At 43.2% G+C, this 17,411-nt stretch overlaps 1 protein-coding gene across 8 annotated transcripts in view; it reads left to right on the top strand.

Moving 5' to 3' along the window:
• CUX1 (cut like homeobox 1) overlaps positions 1-17,411 on the top strand; it is a 263,931-nt gene that overhangs the window by 172,127 nt on the left and 74,393 nt on the right. For all 8 annotated transcript variants that reach the window (XM_056506370.1, XM_056506371.1, XM_056506363.1 and 5 more), the window contains exons 10-12: positions 4,738-4,842; positions 7,227-7,415; positions 12,943-13,001. In XM_056506370.1, the coding sequence (XP_056362345.1) occupies positions 4,738-4,842; positions 7,227-7,415; positions 12,943-13,001 (353 nt within the window). The remainder of the gene's footprint in view (positions 1-4,737; positions 4,843-7,226; positions 7,416-12,942; positions 13,002-17,411) is intronic.

Raw genomic sequence — 17,411 nt, 5'->3', positions numbered from 1 at the left:
TGATGTAGTACTCTGAGAAACACAGCTTTTGCAGCAGCTTGCAAGTCTGAATGTCAGCTCCAAGCGTGGTGATTGCTGCCATAACCAGGCTCATTAACTGCAGCAGAATTACTTGTGATAATACCCACTCCTCACCCATAGGAAGATTTTCCCACATACAGCACTGAATTTAGCATGGAATAAGGAAATAGAGTTTGGCTGGTGGAACTTTAAGGGAAAGGTTATACATTTTTTTTCACATTAGTATCTCATTTTGCTGTTCACACCACTGGTCTTTGATCAAATTAACATTTTACTGTAAGTAGAAGAGCACTCAGTTCGTGCTATTCATTATCTTGTCAGGAAACAAGGAGAATAATTTAAACTGGGTATATTGTGCAAGGCTTTTTTTTCTGTTTTTAATTGGAAAGCACAAGGCAGCATTACAATGGTGACCTCCTGGCTCCACTGTGAGCAGTACAATATTTACCTGCTGTATGAAGGAAAATGGAACTGTTTTGAAATATTTTGTTGCCAGGGAGGTAGTTCTGTACTAGAAAACAGCAGTGTAGGAATTAGGAGGAGTTGTATGACTGAACTAACTATGCTGAAAAATAGGATTTTGGGCAACACTGGATTTGCATGAGCTTCATCACAGCCATTAATGTGACTGTCACTGGTCACTGAGGGGATTTTTTAGGCTGTGCATAGGATTTGGGAGGATGAAACCAAGAGTTTTAGCACTGACTGGTGAAAAGCAGCTGTGCTGTGACATATTCAGTGCCTAAAGGGGCTTCAGGAGAGCTGGAGAGGGACTGGGGACAAGGATGGAAGGACAGGGACAAGGAATGGAGGGACAGGACGCAGAGAATGGCTTCCACTGCCAGAGGGCAGGGCTGGATGGGACATTGGGAAGGAATTGTTCCCTGTGAGGATGGGCAGCCCTGGCACAGGGTGCCCAGAGCAGCTGCTCCAGCCCCTGGATCCTGGCAGTGCCCAAGGCCAGGCTGGACAGGGCTGGGAGCAGCTGGGATAAGGGAAGGTGCCCCTGCCATGTAGGGGTGGCACTGGATGGGCTTTAAGATCTCTTCCAAGCCTTTCCGTGGTTCTGTGAATCTCTCAGTTTCTCAGCTGAAGTGGGACAGTTTCACACAAACAGAAGGTTTTATGAACTTCCCAGTGGCTCCAAGTTGTGCAAGACTCCTCAGCTTTAGCCATTTTCCATACTGGGCGCCTGTCTCTGGCTGCACTCTTTTTTCTTACTTCAGGAAAAATTGTTCAACCATTTTTAAGAGCAAGATCAGGGGAAAAAAAATCCATTTTCCCCCAGATGTTACAAGTTTTTCTTGCTGTTTTGGTGAGGAGCCTGCTGTGCCCAGATTTAATAGAAGGGGTTTGATGAGGGACAGTTTGCTTTTTTCTCAGGGTTGAATCTTCTGTTTCTTCAAGTAGAAAATAATTTTTCCAAAAAAATAATAATTTTAAAAAAGCCTCAAGTTTGGCCAGCCTATAAGAGTCTGGAAAAGAGAGTTCACAGAAACTCAGCAGAATCTGGTTTGAATTTGTTCAGGCTTTGCTGCCGGTGCCTGTCCCAGGCACGCTGCAGTCTGTCACTGCTGGGACTGGGTGAACATCAACCAGGCAGGTTTTGCTTTTTCTGGGTGTGATGTGATGTTTTGGGGGGGCACAGGGAGGGGAGACACCCCCCAGTCTGCCCCTCCCATGACAGGAGACATCAGCATGGGAGCAGGATGGGGAGAGGGCTTTGTGGTGGGGTGGGAATGGGCACAGGGACTCTTGGAGGACTTTTTGTGAGGATATTTGGAGAAGAAGCAACGAGGAGAAGAGGAAGGAGGAAATCGTGGGGGTAAGGCTCCTTCTGGAAGTCTGTGGATGTTCATTAGGTCGTGGGAGGTGCGAGCTGGGTTTGCCTGCCTGGAGCTGGAGGCACTGTGGAGCACACAGAAGACAGAAATGGTGCTTCCAGCAGCCAGAATGAATTAGGAAGGGGACAGAGAGACAAGCAGAGAGGGGTGGCCGTGGAAGAGCAAACCCAGAGGGTCTGGCAGGGGAGCAGCACAGCAGCCACTGTGCAGGGGCAGCTCCTGCCAGGCTGGGAGCCTCCAGCCAGGGCAGGGAGGTGTGCCAGGGGCTCCAGGAACCCAAACTGCTCCAAACAGGGCTTGTGCCAGTGCTGGCATTCATGTCCTGAAGCACTTGTGGTGGTGCAGCACAGCTCCTGTGAGGAGGACATTAATGCTGTGGCAGAGGAGAGTGGGATTAGCAGGGAGCAAATGAAGTGCAGGGGTCACACAGGGAGCAAGGGGACAAACTCCCCAAGCCATGTTCCTCTCAGAGCTGGGTGGAGCAGGGAAATTGGGAAAATCTCGCTGGAAAAGCCACAGCAGGTCCTCTGTGGTGCCATCCCCTTCCTGAGCACTCACACAGGGTGGCTGAGCACCAGCCTTGGGCTTGGCTTTTCCAAACTTGTAAGTGCTCAAATTTGAAACTACTGTTCTTTTAACAGGGTTTTGTGTGTCATTTATAATTTATATTGCAATAGCACCCAAAAGTGCTTTCCAGACACTGAGCACATCTGTAATTCTGGCTCTAAAAAGCTTCCATTCTGTCAGAGGGGGAAAAAGAAAAGGAGGAAAATTGACCAGTATTTCCCAAATAGAATTGCCCAGAGTTTGTGCTGATGTATTTTTAACAATGCCTAGTATGAAATCTTGTCTGGTATTATTCTGAGGATCACAACAGGTGTAGGGAATTGGCTGGGGAGGCTGTGCAGAAAGGGCAGCTGACAGCTCACTGTATATGCAGATGTACCACCTATTAGCAATATCCTCTGTGGTTTGCTCGCATGCGAGCTGAATAGATTCTCCAAACAATGCTGCACTGAATGGGAGCCATCAGCAGAATTGCTCAAGGCTGCAAAACCCATTACTTATACAGCAGTAGATGGAAGAGCAAGTGCCACAGTGTAGTAACTTGTCCTGCTTTGCTGGAGTTGTTCTGCAGTTATTAGATCAATATATGTAGCTGCACATCTAATAAAGTACCAGAAAATAATTTATCTCAATGTGTGTTGTTAGCTCAGTATTTATCCTAATATCATCCAGCCGCATAAACAACATAAATCCCTCTTTTTGTGCCGTTTTTACTGCTGTTTCCACATTTTCCAAGCACACAATAGGTTGTGTCCCCTGCTCTGATTATTGGAGCCACGTCACTGTACTTTTTACAATCACATTTTAATTGCAGCTGTAGAACCTATGCAAAATCATTTAATACAATGTTGTGAGCAAATAGCGCAGATGATGCGTTTAGTATTTGATTGCTGTTAGTTTATTCATTGATTAAACATGCAGAGTCTGCTTTGACTGGTGAGGAAGTCAGAGACCACACACACAGGGCTGTAGGGTTTATATTCACTGTAGGATTTATATTTTCTATAGATTTTATATTTGCTATAGGTATTACATTCATTTTGGGTTTTATATTACTATAAATTGTATATTTGCTATGACTTCTATATTCACTATAATTTTATATTCGCTCCAGGCTTTATATTTGTTCTATGTTCTATATTCACTATTTTAGATGATCTAGGTTTTCCAAAGGATTAGCAAGGAGTCTGTGGCAGTTTGGGTGGCTCAGAAATGGCAGTGGGAATTTATCATTCCATAAAGGAAGGGATCCAGCTGCTGGTCAAGGAAAGTTTTGACCTTCACTGGTGGCAGCTGATGGATTTGGCAGAATTGGTGTTCAGTCTTGGAAGTGGAGATAGAAAATTATTTTGGCTGTTTTCAGAAAGCACAGCATGATTTGCATGGAGTAGCCCAGGCAAAAAGCAGTGATTACTCAAGGAGGGAAGCAGTGTGGTTTTATAACAATAAAATACATTTTTCTAAAAAGAGAGAAGACTGTCTTGCCAGGAGGAGTGTATATTGTAAAAGAACCAGGTTTTGTTCCATTTCTAACAGAAGCTTACAGACAGTTATGAAAAGGACTTTGCTGCTATTTATTGCCTGAAGTTACTGATCCATCTGTCTCTATCCAAACTCTCGTACAGACAATTTTTCCTCATCATTTTGCCTTTCTCCTTTCTATTATTATTCAATATTTAGATGGGAATTTTGACCAGTGGCCAAGTCAGAGGCTTATCAGCTATTGCATAAATCCTCAGCAGCTGGTAACTGAGCTGTGCAAAATTGTCACTTTAGGGTTAAATATTGTTGAATAAATAGACCTGCTGAAAGAACAGAATCTAACAATTCATGTTTTAGGGAATAATTACTGCAGAAAGACAGCCCACAACATTGTATGTGTGTTTGAGAGAGTGGTCAGAATATCTTTTAATTCAGCATTTACCCGTGAGAATTATTCCCATGAGGAGCCTTGCAATAAAATCTGCTTGGTCTGTGAGAATAGAAAGAAATTGAATAAAAAGACTCCATTTCCACTTGTATTTATTCAGTCTGGGAAATTCAGTGGGCCGCAGCATTAGTATCAGCAGGGGATTCCTTGCTCCTAGCGTTAAATTACTGTCATAATCGCTCAATTATTTCTTCCTTGTACTGTTTAAAATAAAAATCCATCACATTCTATGTTTTTTTCTAACATTTATTAGGTTGAGTGTTTAGGAAAATCAATTATATTCAGTCAGGCATGAATTGATGAATGTTCTTGTAATAATTGTCAGTTGTTAAACTGAATGTACTTTCTCTTTTCACCCCTTTTCATTTCCTTCAGAGGGCAGAGGTGGCTCAGAGAGAGGCAGAGACCTTAAGGGAGCAGCTCTCATCAGCTAACAAATCTCTCCAACTTGCTACGCAGATCCAGAAGGCACCTGATGTGGTGAGAGAAAATATTTACTGACTCTTACAGGTTTCTGACATTCCTGCAGTACAGCTCCTTCAGTTTATGCCCACAGCTATGAAAACAGCTGTTTGAAGTCATATTTGAACTAAAAGGGAATGATGTTCCTTGGGGATTGTGGTGGGGTTCAGCTCCTGAGGGGGCTGCTGGCTGGAGGAGAGCACAGGAAGGACAGAGGTCATTTGGCTCTGTGGTGATCCATCACTCCCTGCTCCAGGTGGACAGCACAGCTCTCAGAAATCATTTCACATGGCTGACAGCAGCAGCAGAGGGGAAATAGAGGCAGCAAGAGAGCCTTGGTGGCCATCAGCATGTGCCTGCCTGTGGGACCCTCGGGTGTGGGCTCCATCCCAAGGGCACCCAGAGCTCCCTGCCCACTCTGCCTCTCCTTACTCCGTGTCTGGGCTGTCAGAGAAACTGAAAACAAATTTGGTACCACTCCAGTTTTCACTGGCTGTATCTGAACTGAGAATTACACTTATAAATCCTTGGAAAATTGAGAAGATAGCCTGTATTCCAGCTTGTTGCCTCCTCTGTGTGGTTCTGGGTAAAGCCAAGGCTGCTGATGGGACCCGCAAGCACAAGGGGCTGTTCCAGGGCTCCAGCTGGCCCTGGGTGAGCAGGTATCACAGATGAGCAGCCAGATTATTTTGATTTTTGTTTGCCAAAGGAGAAATAGGAGTATTTAAATGTAAATATGCAATTAAGTGAAATTTAGTCTACTTCTAAGCAGCAGATTTAAGAAACAAAAGAAATCATTGCTTTTTTTTTTCCTTGCAAGCCTTATACATGCTTGACACTGATAGCAGAGGAACACATGGCTGCCTTTAAAAATCACTTGCAGAGAAGGAGTAACAAAGCATAAGTCCTCCAGATCTGTTTGGTTGTCTATTAATACAACCCAGTATTTTCTCAAAGAAGTCAAAAGACAGACAAGTGGGCTGCAAAACAAAAAATAAAAAGCCTGAATATCACTTGTAACTCTGAATTACCTGCCTCTTCCTATCTCATGTCCTAGTCTTATCATTATTTTAACATTAGGTCTTTCTTGTATTTAATAGTACTCCTGCACTTCATTTATATTTAATATGACAACTACTGCAGGATGAAAATGATCATTATCTATCTTATTTCAGACTCTACGTTCTAGTCTCAATAGGCACAAGCAGCAGATGATTATACAACTTGTGATGTTTCATGCAAGCAAATTAGAGGTTTTTTCAAGTTAAAAGTATAATTCAGTGTAATAGGAGAGCGTTGTTAACTGCTGTTCGTACATGCAGCTTTCTGGGAGTGCAGCGGGGTGTAGTCACTGAGAATCAAGCTGAATGTTTAGAAGAGATGGAAAAGGGGATTTTATTGTTCCTGTATTCCCAGGAAAGAGGGTAGGGAGCATATTTCAATCTGCTGCAGTGTCATCCTCAGCTGTCAGGGTGTCCTGGGGTGAATTCTCAGCTCTTTCACCACAGATCTTTGGTTTAGTGCTCACCATCTTCATCTCCCTCTTGCTGAATGGATTCTCTTCTCCTTCACTGGTGCTTCAGAGGAGCAGCCATTAACCTTTGTGAGATGCATTTTGGGCTGTCTAATGGAATGTGTGCCCCTCCTTGGGCTGCCTGGGCACAAGGCTTTCCTCACATTCTCCATGGAGAAGGCTCAGAGCTCCCAGATGCACCACAGCTGTAATCTCCCAGCACAAAAGGAGACAGAGACGGTACAATCAGTCTCTATTATCTTTCTGAATGGATCTGCCTTCTTCTGGACCTCTCTGTCCTCTCTGATTCCCTGTCCTCCCAGGAAGTCAGTCCAGAGAGGAAGTTCCAGACTTGAGGACAGATTTTACAGCTGTGGGAAACTGGAAGAAGGAAGAAAGGGAACTTCTGAAAGTGGTGACCAAAGGGAGAATGGCCTTGTCTTAGAGCTGTCACATCTCTCTTCTTCCTCGTGGAAGGATGCTTGCAATAAATGTTAACATGAACAATTTTCATGCAAGGAGCAAGTTCATTGGAAGTAGCAGTTTGGGGCAATTTTTGACAATTTTGCCTGAAACGTGCAGTGTGCATGCAGAGAGCCACAGGCACATGGCTCTGCCGTTCCTGATTAAGAAATTCTGCTCCATTACTTCAGAATATTTTATCTGATTAGTATTTTGTAAGCACAGATTTTCATAGTTGTCAAAGCATTTGGGCTATTAATAATAAATAGATCTAAATAGAATCCTTTGACTTTCACGGCTGCATCTTTCCAGTGCACTTATGAAATAGGGAAATTTATTCCCTCTGTTTGCTCCTTGCTGAGCTACCCTGAATTTAGCTTTGTTGCCTTTCCTTCCTTTTTGGGGTGTAACCCTGTTTTCCCTGCAGGAGCAGGCCATCGAGGTGCTGACTCGCTCCAGCCTGGAAGTGGAGCTGGCGGCCAAGGAGCGCGAGATCGCCCAGCTGGTGGAGGATGTGCAGAGGCTCCAGGGCAGCCTCACCAAGCTGAGGGAGAACTCCAGCAGCCAAATCTCCCAGCTGGAGCAGCAGCTGACAGCCAAGAACAGCACACTCAAAGTAAGGCTCAGTTCTGCCCCAAGGATGGCTCAGGGGTTTGCTGGTGGGAGTTTCCTGAGCCATTGGCTTCTTCAGGGTGTGGCTGAATTCTGGTTTCTGTGGGAATCACAGAGTGATTTGAGTTCAAACTTCAAGCCCATTCCATTCCACTCCCCTGGATCTATTGTTTTCTAAGGGATCACAGTTTGTAAACTTCTAAATGGCCCAATCCTTGCTGTTCTGAATTGTTTTTGCAGAACAAGGCTACCTTTAGCATTAAAATCACACCAATGCATTGACCATGGATACGTAATGAAACAGTTGAACTGAAAAGGCACAGAAAATCCCTCTTAGATTTTCAAACTTTTAATTCCCATTCCAGTTAAACATATTGAAGATTTGCAAGGAATTGGTTTATCTTTCCATTTCTCTGCTACCCACTCCAGTTCTCTCCACTGGAAATGGGAAGTGTATAATTCAGGACATAGAAACAAGTGAAATCAGGACATGGAGAAGGCTTTTGGCTTCAATAACCATTTAATTATTTTTTAACTGTCTATTTGCTGCACAATAATTCCCATTCATAATTAGCAGTCTGGCCCTATACTCATTTGCATAGGAGCAGCACTGCACTAGAACCAGCAGAAACAGCTCAGAATTCTCTGAATGACCCTTTTACTTCTCTCTTGGGCAGTTTCATTTTCCCTGTGCTGAGCCCACACAGTTCTGATCTCTGAGTGAGCATAAGAAATGTTTCCTGACGTGGGGTATGAATCAGTTTCCTGTAACTCCCATCTCCTTCATTGTTCCACCATCTATGAGCTCCAAAGTGTAAACAAGATAAATTTATCTATTCCATTAAAGACTTGGTACTTCTGCAGGTTTGATAGTCTGAGAGTTTTCTGAGAGCAGGAGGCTGATAGTTCCCACTCAGCTCTGACTGTGGCGTGGGCAGCTCTGCTCTATCAGAATGATTTAATGTTCAATTGAAACTCTTAAAAATTGCTCTAATTCTGACATTTTTTAGCAGTTACTGGTTTTGCTGTGGTGGAGCATAATTCACATGGAGAGAGACCTGTTAGGAATGAAAGCTGAAGTGTTGCAGTCAGTGTTTTCTGCATGTTTCAAGACAGCCTTGCAGAACTTTTATGAAAAATCAGTGGAGCAAAGGGCACCTATTATGTAACTCCATTGACAGTATCAGTCTCTGCCCACCTGTCACCATGTGGGCACCACTGTTTTTGAGGGAGAAAGGAGCTGCCCTGGTTTTGAGGGACACATTCTGCTGGCTACACCCATGTTCAGGGGATTTTTTAAATTTTACTTTTTCATAAAGCTTGATAGAAAATATCTTGAGTCCTTGCACTTGACAGATTTTCTTGGAATAAAGCATGTTCTTGGTGAGGTCAGTATTAGTTTAGCCATTAACTTCAAAGGGAGTAGGATCATAGAAATGACAGAGCAAGTCTTTGATTTCCATTTCAGTAATCTCCTTCCATTTTCTCATAGCCTTGCCTGGCTAATGCTCTGTATTTAGCTTTCTGTTGATAGTGTCTGATGTAGTGCCTCTATTGATAAAGTTTTAGTCATTTCAACCCTCTTTAACCTTATTTGTTGCAACTATAAAAATATTTCCAAATACTTACTTTCACCCCAAAGTGCTGGGAAAGCCTGTGCCTGGCAGATGTTGTACCAAGCACCAGATCTCAGTGATGATGTGCTGATCTCCTGTTTGATTATGGAGGAATTGCTTCTGAAATAACAGAGATTTTAATGGTTGCCTCCACAAAAAACAACTGAGAGTTTCACAAATTAAAGCAATGTTCTCAACCTGTATCTTGGGGGAATTGTTTAATACTCTATGACTTAATGAAACAATACAGAAATACTTTCAAAATTATTGCTTCTTTATCTTCATCTGATCTAATAATCAAAACATGTCCTCTAGTAACAAGACTTTTCTCACTCTAATTGTATTAACCCTTTGTGGCTGGGTGCTAGAATATCCCTGCTACCCAGTTAAAATTCAGTAATGTGAGTTGATCACTCTAAAGTGAACTAAAGTGAATCTAATGGCTATTTAAATGTTTTAAGCCCCTCAATACAGCCCCTGCTATTCACCTATGCCACTTCAGTTAATAATACAGTAGTGATTCTATTTACTAAATAACATGAGGAGGGACCCAGTCTCTGCATGCTCTGACATGGGTTCATTCACAGCACAGATGCAAGATGATTCTTTAACATGGGATATTTGTATATTTAATGTGCAGAAAAGCCACCAGTCCATTCCTTCTGCCCTGTGGCTCCTGCATTTCTGTGTGTTGGAATATATTTTGTCTGAATTAACCAGGTTGATATTTAGTGCAAGATATTAGTTCCTCCAGATTGTCTCACAGCTTGAACCTTTGTTATCCTGTGTTCTGTACATTTTACGGGGTTCTTGCAGACAATTACCATACTAATACATTTTAAAACAGTCATTGACTGGGAAGATGCCAAGTGCCTAAATGTTCTGTTTCTACACAGGCACTGCATCCTCAGTTGTTAGTTGATATTGTTTAGTGAAGTCAATGTTTAGGTGCAGATTTTCCATGGCAACAATCTCTATATTAGGTACTTGGGAATGATGGATGTGTGTGTTTTTTATACAATCCAAAGTAAAATATTGCTGGTTGTCATACTGCTGTAGCAGCACACAAGTACCTGAGAGTCCAAAACAGCTGCATTTTGTCAATCTCTCTTTCTTTTCTTCATTATTCTACCTGTGTTTTGTACCTAAATTTTCCAGAAATACTCTACCAGGGCATAGTACTTCCCTGCACAGAATTACATTTAATACAGGTTGCATTAAAATGAGAGTCATTAGCTTTTTTGTGGTTTATATCTGTTTCAACAAAAGGCTGTTTTCTTAGCAAACCCTTGCATAGGTTACTAACATATTAATCCAGGGTATTGTTTGTTTTAAATTTCTTCTGGTCCTTTCTATACTGAGAACTGGTATCAATTGCCAATTATTCCTGCTGTAAAAGCTCCTGTGCTCTAGACCCAAAATGTTACAAGTCACAGAAGAAAGGAAAGGGTGAATTGCAGTGGATTTGTAGGGCACCAAACAGGAGGACAAAGTGACAAGACCAAGGAGAGCAGAAGGATATCTTGGGTTTGGCAGGTCCTCCCATTGCCTGTGACCACTTGGAAAACTCTCAGCTGTGATGCTGAGTCTCCTCCTAGTACCATGGGCTCTCTGGCTCACTGGTTTCATTTAGAGATCCCTCTCCACCCTGACCTGAAGCACTGAAAATTCTACCTGGATGCCTTGTTGAAGTCACTGTGTTTTGCTCAGTGTTGAGCTGCAGCTTGAAAAGCTGCTTGAACTCATGGCCAACTCATGGTTGTAGCTGACCCTCCTTAAAATGTGAGACCTCAGGTCCTGGGACTATGTAGTACATTCCCATAATGAGATTTCAACATGTGTTATAAATGATCAAAATCTCCAACATCTTTAATATTTGTTAAATTTTCCTGGTCACATCAACCAGGACTTTCCTAATTATGTCAAAACACCTGAAGCACTGTGTCTGCTATCTAAAGCAAAGTCAGTGCTTCCTGTAGTTCCAGACAATAACTGGAATTTGGTGAGGCAGGACACACCAGAAAAAAACAATAAAGCTTGCCCTGTATTTATTCCAGATGAAAAAAATAAAGTCATTGTAGCCAAAACAGACACTTTATTTTTCTTTTTAACACAACCAGAAAGACTGCACAAGCACTGATGACAAAAGACACTGGGACATGAGACCCTTTTAAGAGGCCACTCGTTTCATCAGTGTCCCAGAGAGTGCAAATTCCACACTGAGCTGCAGTTCCTGGGATCCATTAAGGGCTGCTCGTGGAGCAGGGCCTGGCTGCTCCTGCCAGGAGATTCCTCTCCCCAGCAGTGGTGAGGATGCTGGGCTGTGGTGTCAAACAGCAGGAACAGGACCTTGAGAGGCTTGTATTGATAACCTGGGTGTCCACTTTGTCACTGCTCCTTAACATCCCTGCTAATGGCAAGGCAGAGATGTCAGCAGTGTGAGAGCTGCAGAAGGAAATCCTTTAAAAAATGATAAAATAGCTGGAGGTCCCACAAAGTCCCACCATGCTGCTGTTGGCATCTGAAGAAGCCTCATTTAAATTACTGAGATGACTCAAACCCTGGTTTGTGTCCTGTGGGTGCTGTGCTGCATCATTTTGGGGTTTGTACAGCTCTGAGATGGGTGAACCCACACACTGATTTACTGGGGAAGACAGCCAGGGAACAGGTTCCCAATCCTGTTTGTTGGCCTGCCCCAGCCCTGCCTCCATGCCCATGGCTGGGCTGCTGCACAGCTGTGTGGGGCTGAATTTTAAACAGCTTGGCTAAAATTATCCAAGCATCCAGCAGCCCTCCCCTGCCCTTCTCCTGCATCCAGCAAGCAGCCCCAGAGTGGGTGTAGGGTCCTGAATTCCCTTCGCCCCTGAAGGCAGCCTCTCCTGGACATAAAGTCCTATTTTTCTTTTTCATGTCATATATTCCTTTCCTTTTCAAAGTAGATTCTCTGTCTTTGAGGTGATACGTCCTTGTGTTATTTCTGTTTCCCATGACCTTTGGGATTCTGTGCCAATTTTAACACCAAAAATGAACTGAAGCAGAGTTAGCCTGCATTTATCCATGGAAGTTGCAAGCCAGTAAGTTCTGTTCTTTGCTTAGATCAGGTGTGCCTGCAGTAAGCAAAGAAAATATTGAAATGAATGTGGCTTCTGCAAGCAACATAACGGCATCAATTATGTGTCACTATGTTTTAGGCCTCCTGAAGCATTTCCCCCGTAGTGATGAGCACTTTGTTGGGAGCTGGGTAAGGTCCAAGTGTGTGGCATTGCATTCTGGATTGTGGCAGCGGGTTTGGTTCAGCCTTTGGGGCATCCTCACAGCCAGGAGGAGCCACTGAGGCTGCCCTGGGTGGGGCAGAGCAGGAGGAGCTGCTGGGGTGGCTCAGTGCTCCCTGGCTGGTGTGGAACCATCAGGAATGCCTGGCAGACCTCCTGCTGCAGCTCTTTGGTTTGGGCACGAGGTGCTGTAGGAGCCTTCCAAGCCTAAGGCATTCCAGTCAACAACAGCTTCTTCAGTCTGTTCTTTTCATCATGTAGATAAGGTTATCAAGAACTGGCCTATTAAGACTACAGCATGTGCCAAAGCATCCTGCTTGTTTACTCAATCTCCCTGAAAATTTCAGCTGCCCCATTTTTTTAATACCTTCAATCATCTCTTCCCTGAACACCACAGTGACATTGCAAACAGCCAAATTGGGACCCACTGAATTCTGTCATGCTTGGCACTCTGTAAACAAAGGATGAGCGAGGTATAATTGTGTTTATGTTTAATTGGTTATAGTTTGTTTTCTAATATATGTAAATTAGGTATGAGTCATTAACCCTCACTTGTATATATGGAATAATTTGAAGATGATTTTCAAAGCCTGCAGAAAAAAAAACAATGTAAATAATTAAATCCATGTTCTCTCTTTTAAAGCAACTGGAAGAAAAACTGAAAGGACAGGCTGATTATGAAGAGGTTAAGAAAGAATTAAAGTAAGTGTTAAATGCTTACATAATTTTTTCACAAACTCTGGTTGAACAGTGCTTGTTAAATGAAGCCACAAATCTGTGTTCTTGGAACAATAAAGAATTCAGTCAAAACCACAAAGACGAGGAAATTGGGAATATTGGCAGAAATTGCATCCAGAACCAGTGGAACTGCTGTATCTGAGAGTGCTCCTTTTTGTTGCAGCAGAGGGTCACAATAGGAAATAAAACATGTGTCCACGAAGAAAAGCCACTAAAACTATTGTCCACAAAGGGAAAAAAGTTTCAAAATCTGTGTTGCTTTAGGTGGACCAGTCTTTAAAAATCTCCAGCCAACAGCTGAGGGTAATGTGGACCAAAAATGTCATGCAGAGCCTTTGGCCTTACCTTTTCTCTGCTCCTGCCAGCCAGTGTTCAGCACTTACCAGTTTAATGCTGGGCTTATTTCACTGTATATTTTTGCTAATATAATGTGGTTTTAAATTAAAGCCACAAACAGCCTCTTCCTATTTCAAGGGATTTTCTTAAGAGACTTAAAAGAGCCTCATTTTAAACTATAACAAGATAAGCTGTCAGGTTCAGAAGAGAACTTTTCTGACTGGAAATATGTTTAGTGTCAAGGTTTAAATAACTGCAAGAAACTCCCATCTCTTCTTTCATCATTCTGGCATTTCTGTGTGTGTTTTAAAAAGGTTGAAATAACCCATTCCCTGGTTTAATGAGGTATTTCAGATGAGGCTGGTAGTCATGTGCTTTTGTTTACACGTCCCTGGAGAATATGGAAAGCAGATTTGGATTTGCAAGCCCCACAACTGCCCAGCCCCTGGTGCTGATTTATTCAAGCCACGCTGGTTGAGGTTCTGGTTCACCACCAGCTGCAGCACACCCTGATGTAGGGGTATAATTTTCACTTAAATTAAATGAATTGGCCATTCTTTGATCATTTTACCTGATTATTACCTGGTCTCAAAATAGCATCATCATTTAGTGATTAAGGGTAAATGCATCCATGTCCTCTCCTGAGTTAAGGGAACAGCTCCAGGTTTTGCCACTTCATGTCCTCATATGTAAAGCAGTGAATGGGAGTAAGGCCACAACCTTCCAGCTTCTTGCATTAGATATTAAATGTAAATGTGCTGAAACAACAAATGGGTTTTGAATCCTACCTGGTTTAATGCTAAGGTTTAATACAACAGGACCAGGACTTTAAAGCCAGACTTAAGATGCCAAGAACCCAATCTACTCATTGAATATACTCATTTAAGCTTACTTGGCACTTGTACTTTAAATATAAACTCTGTATTCCTGGTGATAATACCAATTTATTTTTTTTTGCAACACTGACTTACATGAGGACAGGGATGAAAGGCAGATGAGAGAAGCTGTGACACAGGAGGCTTCATATGGTGCTTCTGCTCAGGATGAGCCTGCAGTGAAATAAATGGGAGACTCTCCTGGAATTGGCCCTAATTAGGTGCCAGTAAATTAACCCTGTTTTCACAGCTGTTCCAGCTTTTATATCCCTAATTTGTGGATTGATAAGGGCTTGTAAGGGCCTTGGGGTGCATCACCATCCTGTGGGATGGTCTGAGGGTTGAGACCCTCTGAGAGAGCACTGAGGATGTTTGCAGTGCTGCATCCTCCAAGCAGCTGCTTCACACCACTGCCATGCTCCATCTGATCCAAAAGGTGTGCTAGAGGCTAAATGTGCATCCCCTGGCAGTGACAGTCTGGTCTCAAGTGAGACTTGCTGTAAATGAGACTGGGAGAAGTCTGTTGCTGTAAATCTGGAGCCCTCACACAGAATCCTGCTGCACCTGCCTTGTGCCCTGAAACACTGACAGAAAGGAAACTGCTCATTTGCACCAAGAGAAAAGAGATCTTGTCAGTAAGGCAGGAACAGAATTAATTTTTTAGGTGTTGTGGCACTGGTGTATTTTCCTTAATCTTTCCTGGGATGTTAGAGACATTCTAGGCTGAGGGGTCTCAATATCAGCCAACTTCTAACTCTGGAGGAACTTAGGATCATATCAAGATCTGGGATGGGAGGATTCTTAACTTAGCTTTTGTGCCCAGTGGCTTCTAAACCTATTTTTGAGATCTGAGAGCTCTGTGTGTGCTTTCAGCTCCCTCTCCAGTAGCACGACAGCGCTGACCCTGCTGCCTTTGCAGTCGGGATCAGACGAACAGAAAGTGGAGCTGTCCCAATGCACACTTTGCTTTACAGTCAGATCTTTCAAGTCTTCTCAGATGTGCAGATTCAAGTCACAAGATCATTCCTTTAAAAAGCAGGTAACTGATCTTGAGCCACAGATTGAGTCAAGATCTCATGGGCAAAGATATTCGTGGAATCCAAAGAAGAAACGTTGTGCTTCCTCATACTCCTGAGGAGAATGTGTCTTTTGTGACACATTTGGAGAGTCATTTTTGACATGTTTAACTTTTACATTCTTTTTAAAATGAACCTGCTGGAATGGATATTCCTCTTAGGGCAATTAGAAGTGCCATCAGCTTGATTTTTAGTATATTTTGTGTTTCAACTGTATAGGAAATTACCTGTGAAAGTGTCAGGAAGTTAATTCAGTTAGCAAAGAATCCCCTTCAGGTAGGCAGAGGTCAGTGGGTTTCCAGGCAGGGTTTGAATACACGTTGCCTGCACCAATCTTGCTGGAAATGAAGCTACTGCAAAGCTCAGGATCCTTCCTGAAGGTCCCAGCTGGCAGCAGCTGCTCAGAACCAAAATGCACCAACCTGTGCGAGGGGAGGGATGACAGGATTGGGGCTTTAGAGGCAGATTTGTGGTGTGGAGAACCAAATATAACCATAAACAGGTTTGTGCTTCTGACCATTGTCAGCCTGGTTCTGGTCAGGGCACCACTGATGTCTGCTCCTTTTGGGAGAGAGCAGCTTTTTCTGGTTTAGCCTCATCCAGGAGGAAGGAAGGTGTTTGGAATGCTGCTGGATTGCTCCACATGGCAACCCACGTGTGGTAAGTGGGGGTCACAACTGCTCTGAGCTGAAATGGGATTTCCCATGGGATGTTTGCCAGGTGATAATTTGCTGTTCAACCTGGGTTTGAAATTCAGATGAGTCTCCTCATTTGGGCAACATAAGGATGTGCATTAGGTCTGGCTGTCCCTGCAGAGGCCATTCCCTGCAGAATTTATGGAAACAGCCACCTGCCAGTGGCTGGGGTTTTCCCTGGATGAGTCTCTGTGCATGTATCTCCCCCAGCACCTTGGAGTCCTGGGGTGCAGAGCTGTCCCTGGAAACACTGGCTTTTGGGGATTTGCCACCTGAGTCACACCCCTGTGTCTCACAGGGATGTCAGGGTCTCAGAACTCAAGCCATTAGTCCACATCCTCCCCCCTGGACTGGCACAAGTCCACTGATAGCACAAAGGAGTTGGTTTTGCACATGGCTGAGCTGTTCTGCCCAGTATCACTTTATGTGCTGTGTGTGGGGTGATGGCTCTACCCTGCAGCCAGGCAAGAGGTGGCACTGAGTGATGCCATGTAATGGAAGTGATTGCCAGAAATTTGTAGTTTCATTAATTACTGTATTTTAGGGATGCCTGTCAGAATTAACCCTGTGTGCAATGAGTAAGCACAGATGTAAGATATATGAGATCTCTTTCTCAGAATGACTTTTTTCCCCTTGGGTTTGCCATGACTTTGATCTTGAATAGTCCAGAGACCTGATTTCCAGAGTGTCATTTAATGCACATCTGACTCTGGATTAATCCAGGGACAGGTTCAGGCTAACTCCTCATGGCATCCAGAACTAGTTCCTTAATACTGGACTTCTGCCCCTTTTTTGTCCCAGTTTCCACATTTCATGGAATCACTGAATGTTTTGGGCTGGAAGAAACCTTAAAGTTCATCCAGTTCCACCCCCTGCCTTCACTATCCCAGGTTACTCCAAGCTCCATCCAGAATGGCCTTGGACACTTCCAGGGATCCAGGGGCAATTCCAAAACCTTTAATACATGATCCACAGCTTTTAATACAGTTTAATACATGATTAAGCAGATTGTTCCAGCTCACAGAGTTCCTGGTGCTTTATACATGACAAATGCTGTATAAACACCATCTATATGTGTTTATGTGCTTTTCTTCAGCAAATGAATGTTGTCTTTGTACAGTAAGAAGCTGAAATCATTTATTGCTTCAGTCTGAGGAAGTTCATGTCCTGCCTGCAGCAGGCTGATTTAAAAAAAATTATCCAACAAAGCACAGTAATAAGTCTGGATTCCTGTAAGATTCTGGTTTGCCAGACAGCTGTAACTGAAAGGGAGACATCCTCTGACTGCTCACTGTTTGTATAAAATATTGACAATGAGACTATCAGATTCTTCTCCTAATGTACTTATAAATATTTGGATCTTTCATATTTCTTAAGAAATATTGGGCCATT

The sequence above is a fragment of the Oenanthe melanoleuca genome, chromosome 19, assembly GCF_029582105.1.
Source record: "Oenanthe melanoleuca isolate GR-GAL-2019-014 chromosome 19, OMel1.0, whole genome shotgun sequence".
NCBI lineage: Eukaryota > Metazoa > Chordata > Aves > Passeriformes > Muscicapidae > Oenanthe > Oenanthe melanoleuca.
This window is presented reverse-complemented; position numbering and strand designations above follow the sequence as displayed.